At 44.5% G+C, this 9,572-nt stretch overlaps 1 protein-coding gene across 1 annotated transcript; it reads left to right on the top strand.

Moving 5' to 3' along the window:
* The first annotated feature begins 73 nt into the window (after positions 1–73).
* On the top strand, positions 74–9,444 carry LOC148883272 (phosphatidylinositol 4-kinase beta-like). The gene is given in 15 exon segments (XM_089023045.1): positions 74–825; positions 1,572–1,961; positions 2,920–3,002; positions 3,005–3,280; positions 3,341–3,610; positions 3,731–3,958; positions 4,778–4,981; positions 5,096–5,193; positions 5,267–5,371; positions 5,441–5,564; positions 5,646–5,759; positions 6,644–6,795; positions 7,455–7,587; positions 7,667–7,787; positions 8,218–9,444. Coding segments are annotated over 14 exon segments (2,478 nt in total). The 5' UTR covers positions 74–825; positions 1,572–1,573; the 3' UTR covers positions 8,400–9,444.
* The last annotated feature ends 128 nt before the right edge of the window (positions 9,445–9,572 follow it).

Below are 9,572 nucleotides of genomic sequence, written 5' to 3' on the forward strand. Positions count from 1 at the left end.
CGAGGGTTATCAGACGTGTGTGGACAACTGACACAGAAATTATACAGGTCAAATTCGTACCTCGGGCCTCAGAAATTTTTTATTTAACAACGTGTTACCTTGTTCATGAGGAAAAAAGTACAAGGCTCCATAGTTTGTTTACCTTCCGGTGTTAAACGTCGCTTGATACATTGGGTAGTAAAGAAAATCCTTTCTAATCAAATAATGGTGGCTTCAACGAGCCTACACAGATTTCTAGCCGTTGTATAGCGGCATCCCTGGTACGAAAATAAATTGAAGCAAGAGAAAAATCGACATTATCAGTCCGTATTCGCTTCTAAGGGTCTATGTTTCTCCAAGCGGAAGGACACTTAAAAAAGATGGGAAAATGTGCAACGTCAACATGTAACACAGTTAACTAGCGGAAGTGGTGGAATGCCATTCCGAAATACAAAAAGACGGGGGAAAATTGGCGATTCTGATTAAAAGCTACACTCGTCGCCGAATTAACATTGGAAAGATTATTGTTAACAAACAAAAATAACCATTGGGGACTTATGAGGAAGTTGATACAGTTCAAAACCAACGCGTGGAAAGCTTTTATGGCGACCAAAACCGGAAGTTTAGTTTGGCTGCACCCAAGCTAGTCGTTGATCTTCCGTCACGACTGGATGAAAATAAATCGGACGTATCGACAACACGTCCGTAAAACAACAACCGCAAAACATGGCTCCGTTGCCGGCGTGAGACGACAAATAAATGCCAAATTGGACCGGTGAAGGAAAACCAGGACGCGTCCGGACGGCTTCGAATGCGGCTCGACCAACTCGCTCCTCTTGGCTAGCGGTCAGTCTTCTCCAAGACTCGAAGCATTTTTTTCCGCCCTCTTGGGAACGAGCCGGCGATGACGTGTTTTGCTTGGGTGCTTGGACACCCTTTTTCTTTTACCTCCTCTCAGTCTAAATCTCGGCAACCGAGGCGCAAATACTCAACTAGTTCGCAAAGTCGCTGTCGCGTTATCTAGTGACGCCACCAGACGTGACGCCACACTCGTCGAAGTCGGCATTGACGTCACAAAAATTCCCTCAAGTGTGTGTGTGTGTGTGTGTGTGTGTGGGGGGGGGGGAAGAAGACAGAGAGTAATGCATTCCAGATGTGTTGTTGTGAGATGATGCTCCGGATAACTCCAGATTAGGAGTGAGGACCACTATTGCTGATAAGTTTAGAGAAGAACTAGTGTTCCATTTGAAGAGTAAATGTCAGCCCATTTCCCACTTCAACTTCTTTAAAAACAAAGCAATAAAAAGTGGTCTTGAAACGGAAATAACAGCAGGAGTGAGTTTTCTGAATGGCTACATTCAAAGTCCTCACCCCTGTGGTGAATTTGGTTCAAATCTCGTTTTACTTTTTGTGGTATGAACTTTTTCCTCTCATTAACCACGCACACACACACACACAGTGAGTAAAAAGTGTGAGTATCCAAGTGAAATGAAAATACACTTTTGGGTGAATTTGTGAGGACCTCTCTGAAACGTTAACAGATTGTCAAACATTGCATTGTTGATCTTGAGAAATGTTGTTGTCCTCCGCAGAAATGGGCGACACCCAAGTTTCCTTCTCCCCCGCCCTGCATCTGCTGCAATTAAGCCCCGCCCACACCTCAGCGCCCGCTCCCTCATCCCTGTCGCCCACCGCGTTTTCGTGCCCGTCGTCGCCCTCCAGCACCTCGTCATCCTCCTCCTCCTCCTCATCGTCTTCGCGTTGTTCCGAGAGCTGTTCCGACTGCCCGTCCCGACGACAGCGGCGGCGCCGGCCGGCGCCTCGCCCGCAACCGGCCCGGGATGATCGTCCATCCTCGGCCACTGCGAGCCCCCGCAGCTCCAGCCCGGGCGGCAGTAGCAGCAGCCTGAGTAGCGACGCGCAAGACGCCGTGGCGGCCACCCCTCCTCCCCCGGACGACAAAGAGGAGAAGGACGTTCAAGGTGAGCCGCAGAGGCCGACAGCGCGCCTTTGAAAAGCTTCCTTTGAAACATTCCACCAAATTTAAAGCCGACGTTGGAACCTGAAGGTTTCGTGGACCCAGTCATCTCATAACATGCTAAACTGTCCATGGCGCTTCTGAAAGGATTAAAACCCAAACACCACATGAAAACCGTCCATTGAACCGTAACTTAACTTTATAACCTGAATTTGGAGACCTTTTAAAACCTTATTTTGAAACATTAATCGTCAACATTCATGATGTTGGAAAGATTTTATTTTCATTTTATTTCACGTCATTTCAGTTTATTTATATATTTTATAAATCATACTTTATAGATTTATTTATCTGCTAATTTATTTGTTTACTTATTATTTATACAATATATTATTTGTTTATTTTTCTGTTTATTTATTGTTTCGTTATTTATATATTTGTTTATTTACTTATTCATTTGTGTATTTATTTATCTGCTTATTTATTATTTCTATGTATTTATTTGTTTATTCATCCATTTATTTATTTATCTGCTTATTTGTTGATTTAATGATGTATTTTCTTAATTTGTTTATTCATTCCTTTATTTATTTATCTGCCTATCTGTTATTTTTTATTTATTGTTGAGTTATTTATCTATTTATTTATTTAGGCGCTTAAAATGTAATGTATTATTACTATTATTCATTTGTTGATGTGTTTATTTGTTTGTTTATTTATGTATCCACTTGTTATTTATTAATATTGTATGTCTTTATTTGCTTATTTGTTGATGTGCTTATTTATCTACTTATTTATTCTATTTATATATGTATGTGTTCATTTGCTTGCTTATTTATTTATTAGTTGTTTGTTTGCTTACTTATTTATCTATTTGTTTATTCATTTGTTTGTTTATTTGCTTATGTATGTATGTATTTATCGATGGGCTGATTGATTTCTTCTCTATTTTTGGGGTGCAGTGATTGACGCGGAGGTGGCGCTAAAGGCGTGTCGGGAAGTCCTGCTGAAGGTCCAAAAGCAGCAGCGAGACGCATCCATCCGAGAGGAGAGGAGGACGAGGAGCGGTCGCCCGACGCCTGCGTCCCGTCGCCGGCGTCCCATCGCTCGTCGTGGCTCCTGCGCCTCTTCCAGTCCAAGCTGTTTGACGCGTCCATGGCGGTGGCCTACCTGTTCAAGTCCAAGGAGCCCGGGGTGCAGGCCTACATCGGGAACCGGCTCTTCGGGTTCCCGCCCGCCGATGTGGACTTTTACCTGCCTCAGCTGCTCAGCATGTACGTGCACATGGACGGCGAGGCGGGCGACGCCATTCGACCTTATCTGGTGAGTGGGCGGGGCAATGGGCGGAGCGGAACGGCCTTCTGACATGCCACCGGCGGGCAGGTGCACCGTTGCGGGAGCAGCGTGGTCTTCTCGCTCCTGTGCGCGTGGCTGCTGGGCGCCTACTCGTCCGACATGCGCATCTCCGCCCAGCGACATTCGCGGGGGGCCAAACTTCGGAAACTCATTCTGTCCGACCGGCTGCGGGCCACCGCCGCCGCCCTACCGACCGCGTCGCCCTCCCAGAGGATCCGCCAGAGGTCCAAGTCGGACGCCGACGCGGCCTTGCGCGGGACAGGAAGTGACCCCAAAGTGGAGGCGGACCAACAGGAGGTGAAGGATGCCATTTTTGTTCTCGTCGTTGTTGTTTACGGGCGCCTCCAATGCCTGAGGTTGAACTTTTCCGCTTGCGAGCATGTTGTCTCCTGAGCCCGGAATCTGATTTGTGGCTAGCCGGAGCGTCTGCGTCCTCAGCGGGAGCTGGTCAAGTCTCTTCTGGCGATCGGTCGCCGGCTGGCGTCGCTACGCAGTAAAGAGCAGAAGACGCAGCGTCTGATTTCCGAATTGTCGCTCCTGAACCACAAACTTCCCGCCCGAGTTTGGCTGCCCACCGCCGACTTCCACCACCACCTGGTCAGGATTCCGCACACGCAGGCCGCCGTGCTCAATTCCAAAGATAAGGTCAGTATGCCCATCGGCTCATTGGACAGTCAAACCTGAACCTGGGTTTTCCACCATAATCCGTTCCAGAAACCTGTTCGAGAACCGAAACATTTCCTCTTCTGATCAGTGTCATCAGTCTGCTTTTTTTTTCTCATCGTGATTGAATAATAATACAAAGACGCCGGCTCAAAATGGACGCCGCGCAAGGAAGTGAAGGTGAGTCAAGTGGTGCATTCAGGTGCACTCAGTTTGGTCCAGAACCCATTTTTGCTTCCAAACCGAGGTATAAAAATAAGTCGACATTTTGGGTTGAGAATCGAGATGTTCCAAAACTGAGGTTTGACCACTGCGGTACAGACGCTCCCCAACTTACAAACACGATACATTCTAAACGTTCATAAGGTGAATTCATTCATAAGTTTCATATTTTGTATGGAAGGAATGTACGACGTTTCAGGCTTATATAAATATGTTTTAAGGCTTTTATACCTGCAACCTGTATTGGTTTGTACTGAAAAATAAACATTTAATAAAATATATGCTCTATAAAGATATGTATGTGTACAACTGGAGAGAATACTACATATGTAAGAGAGCGAGGCACACGGCAGTATGTAATGAGATACATAAAAGGAAGCATGTTCACAATACAATATCTGACTTAGCTGAAATGTTTCAGTTTTCGACCAAATCGGTTCTCCAAGAGGTTTCCGGAATGGAATTTGGTTGAAAACTCCGATTTGACGATATGCGAGCCAGTCATAATCTCGCATCATGGAGGAATACACGACATTTTGTCAGTCTGACCCCCGACCCGACTGTATATGTCGCGGGCAGGCTCCATACATCATCTACGTGGAGGTGTTGGAATGCGAGAACTTTGAGACGTCGGCTGTCCCCGCCCGCATTCCCGAGACTCGGATCCGCTCGGCCGACAACCTGGACTGCAGTGCGGACCCCTCCGTCGGAAACCTCTGCGGCGTCCACAACGACGACGACGACGCCTGGGCTATCGATGACATCGGACAGCTGCAAGTGGAGGTGAGCGCTAGCGGGATGCTAACCGACCGCCTTCCTTTTTACTCCGCTTGCATTTGACTTCTCGTTTACAATCAATCAACTTCCCGTTCGGCATCTCCTCGTTCGGCGGCGGAGGTTCAGACGAGCAGCAGTGACAACCTGAGTCAGTTTTCCGCGGACAGCCTGACCAGCGTGGAGAGCAGGGAGGCGTTTGTCGCCGCCGGCGACATCCGGTGAGTCCGCGTCGGGAGTTGCGTGCGCGCTTCCCGTTCATCCTGCTAACCGATGTTGTGGCGTGGGCGGCAGACGGCGCCTGTCGGAGAACCTGACGCATATGTCCACTTCATTCCGGAAGGATCCCGAAGACCCTTCGGCTGTCGCCCTCAAAGAACCTTGGGAGGAGAAAGTCAGGTAGCTGGGCGTCATTGCGCGCGAGCAATGGCGCCACCAAGCCATTTGACGTGAAATCTGCGCGCGTAGGCGCATCCGGGAGACGTCCCCTTACGGCCACTTGCCCGGTTGGCGTCTCCTTCCCGTTATCGTCAAATGCGGAGACGACTTGAGACAAGAGCTTTTGGCTTATCAGGTGCTCACCCAACTCCAGGTGCCTCGTCTTTTCTCCTTTTTTTTCCCACCTGTTACCGTTGGCCACTTAGCACGTTAGCACGACGACGGCTGTTTTCAGGCCATCTGGCATCAGGAGCGACTTCCCCTGTGGATCAAACCCTACAAGATTCTGGTGATGTCGTCAGACAGCGGCATGATCGAACCCGTCCTCAATGCCGTGTCTTTGCATCAGGTAACCGCAAGCATCGGCGTTCACGTTTATCGCCACTTTCCATTGGCAATTTTTGTCTGTGCCGCATTTTCCGCTGTGCAGTAATCCCTCGTTTATCGCAATTAATGCGGACCAGGACCACCATCCGACTTACGACCAAACGGCTGTAAGTCAAAATGGTCGTAAGTCGAAATCCATTTGAAATGTTGAATAGAAATGACTCGCAAACTCCCCCTCTGATGCCATCACGCGGTCGATTGCCGTGCGAGCGTAGATGCTGACTGGCTGGCCAAAATTTTCATACACGTTGCTGGCCTACTAGCGCGTTGCAATTAAAAATGTAAAAATAGGGTCTGGGGGTCATATGTCGGATGTTACCTGTATTCATGAGTATGAATACAAAAAAAAATATTGATGAGGCCCAATTTAGTGGAACCCAGTACAGGGCATGCATGAAGAAGCACAGTAAATGGTTGTAGTACAGTACTAAAGTAAACGGTCCACTATCGACATACAGTGTAATATTTTAATAAAAATTTTAACAATTTTAATAATTTTAATAATATTCATTGAGGTTATAATGGCGTACAACAGTGGCATAACTTTCATCAAGTCATTGGACTTTTTCATTCATTTTCCTCTACTTTTTGGCTTCTTTCATATACGTATAGATTATATGTGCAAAACTTTTTATTCATTAAAGGTCCGCTGCGCCTTATATATGGAAAAAGTTTGAAAATACACCATTCATTGGAGGTGCGCCTTATACAGCGGAAAATACGGTTTTTGTTTTGAGTTAATTTGCTGTTTAATGAAGGTTGCTTAGTGGCGTTTGACTTGTTTCCGTTTGTTGCCATAATCGGAGTGATTTTCATCTCAAATATGGGACTGATAATCATGTCTAGGTGCACAAGCAGAGTCAGCTGTCGCTGCTGGACTACTTCCTGCAGGAACACGGCACTTTCACCACCGAACAATTTCTCAGCGCTCAGAGGAATTTCGTGCAGAGCTGCGCCGGCTACAGCCTCGTCTCTTACCTCCTGCAAGTCAAAGACAGGTCACACAAAATATTAGCCTTCACAGGCACTTATATATATATATATATATATATATATATATATATATATATATATATATATATATATATATATATATATATATATATATATATATATATATATATACAATTATTATTATTATTAATTATTATTAGTATTTAGTTTATGTTTTTATTATTTGTATTCTTTTTATTTTTTATTATTATAATATTATTTTTCTTTTGTTTTTATTATTATTATTATATTTGCGTTACTTCCTGGTTTTATCCTTTGACTGTAAAATGTCTGAGAGAGCTTTGAAAGGCTTTTATACAGGAAATGTATTATTATTATTATTGGTAACCATTTTCTATTTGAGGTACTATATGGTTTTATCCTGTGACTGTAAAGTGTCCTTGAGAGTTTTGAAAGGCGCTTAGAAATATATTGTATTATTATTATTGTTACTGTTATAATGGAGAAAGTGCAAGAGGCTGCTGTACCACTCCAGAACTGCAGATGGCAGTCATTAGAATTAGAATTATTATTATTAGAGCTCTTTTTCTTCACGCATGCTAAGCTAAGTGGAGTTTTCCCCAGACTCGTTGTTATTTCCATGCCAACAAAGAGGAAAATGTGATGTATATTTCTATCTATTTTGTTGTCCCCCCCGCCGCAGACACAACGGTAACATCCTCGTGGATTCCGAAGGTCACATCATTCACATCGACTTTGGCTTCATCTTGTCCAGTTCTCCGCGCAATCTCGGTTTTGAGACATCTGCCTTCAAGCTTACCGCCGACTTTGTGGAGGCGAGCGCGTCGTCGTCTTAACGCCTTTCAATGACCGTCGGGCGACCCTTGAAGTTCTTTTTTTTCTCGTGTTGTTCAGGTGATGGGCGGTCTGGAAGGCGACATGTTTGTTTACTATAAGATGCTGATGCTACAAGGGATGATCGCTGCCAGGAAGCATATGGACAAAGTGCTGCACATGGTGGAGATCATGCAGCAAGGTACTCACTCACCTTTATCCTGGCTAATAGCTATCTATTCGCCATCTATTAACTAGCTATTAGCTATCTATTCGCGAGCTAGCTAGCTTGCTTGCTATCTATTTGTGGAATGAACGTTGGCGCGTGTGGCTGCCGCTGCTCACCCGCAGAAAAACCGATCCCGTGACTGTAAAGTGACCTTGAGAGTTTTGAAAGGCGCTTGTAAATGAAATGGATTATTATTGATAATAATAATAACAGCTGGCTAATAGATAGCTAGTTGTGTTAAGTTCATTCTGTCTCCTTGTCTGTTACAAATTAGCTAGATAGCTATTTAGCTAATAGCTAGCTAGCATTTCATCCACATTGATATCTAATAATACTACAGTTCATGATTTATTGTCTTATTTTAAGATATATTGAGTGGTGTGTGTGCGCGTGTGTTTTGTAGGTTTGCCCCTGGCGTGCTTTCAGGGTTCAGGAACCATCCGTGGCCTGAAGGAACGTTTCCACATGAGCCTGACGGAGCAGCAGTTGCAGCTGCTGGTGGAGCGTCTGGTCAACGGCTCCGTACGCTCCATCACCACCAAACTTTACGACTCCTACCAGTACGTCACCAACGGGATCATGTGACACAACCACCTTCTTCTGGGGGAGAAGGACGGACAATCCTGGAATGTCCAGGTTAGATGTTTTTCTTCTTCCTCCTTTTTGCCTTGTGTTCTTGTGAAGCCCACGACAAGATGACTGCACGCCACGCAGAACTTTTCTGTTTCTGTTTACGTCGTCGCTACAACACTTAATGGCCGGAATGTTTGCACGGGCGTAGCTTGTTAGCATTTATTCCAAGTTTGCACACGCGATAGACGTTGAATGTTTTGTTCGCCCCGCGCCGCTCTGAAAAGTTCACGTTTGCATCTTGTAGTTGTGATGCTAACATTAGCGTGAGCGCTTGAAAAAAATTTTTTTTTTTGTTTACATGGTGACCTAAAGTTTGTTTGTAATTCCACATTGATGCAGCATTTTAAATCAAAGTCGTTTTTTTTGACACATTGTAGTTCCGCTTTTTTTTGTGTTTGTTTGAATGGCACATTTTTGTGATTTCTTCTGTTCACGGAAGCTAGTTTTGTTTCCCGAAGAACAGATGCATTCCGTTTACGCGACACTTTGTCCTTTGTGGCTCTTGCGATTTGCCAACGCGACATTCCTGCGATTGACTCTCAGGAGGCGCGATTACTACGCGGTCGTACGAGGACCTGATTGAAGACACTTTTGTGTGAAACTACACCTTTGTATCATTTGCCAATGACAGAAGGTAGCCAACGTTAGTGCCAGCCAACTGCAAAGTCATCATTTTTAATTGTAATAAAAAATGTCCAGTCCGGCCGGGTATTTACCGCAGGGCTGTCAAATTGTACTAATCACTTCATTATTTTTTTAAGTAATAAAAATTGAATTGGACTAAAAAAATTGTAAGTGGTTTGATTTACAGTGGATAACTTACTTTTCTCCCTATTATTAACAAGAGACAAAAGCACATCAATCGAAGCTGCTAGTATCCTGTTCGCTTATCTATTAGCACCTAGCTAGCTAAAACATTGGATGAAAATAAGCTTTAATGAAAACTTTCTCCCCTTCTTTTAGACCAGAAAAAAAGATTACATTTGAATGTGAAAGAGTGCTTTTAACGTTTTTAAATTCATGTATTTTGAGAATTGTAAAACTGGCTATTTTTTTTTAATTTTGGAAAGCAAAGATGAGCAATTTTGCCTATTTTCTGACTGATGTATAAAGACGAAAACAAGG

The sequence above is a fragment of the Hippocampus bargibanti genome, linkage group LG20, assembly GCF_051943395.1.
Source record: "Hippocampus bargibanti isolate YZ-2025 linkage group LG20, ASM5194339v1, whole genome shotgun sequence".
Lineage (NCBI taxonomy): Eukaryota > Metazoa > Chordata > Actinopteri > Syngnathiformes > Syngnathidae > Hippocampus > Hippocampus bargibanti.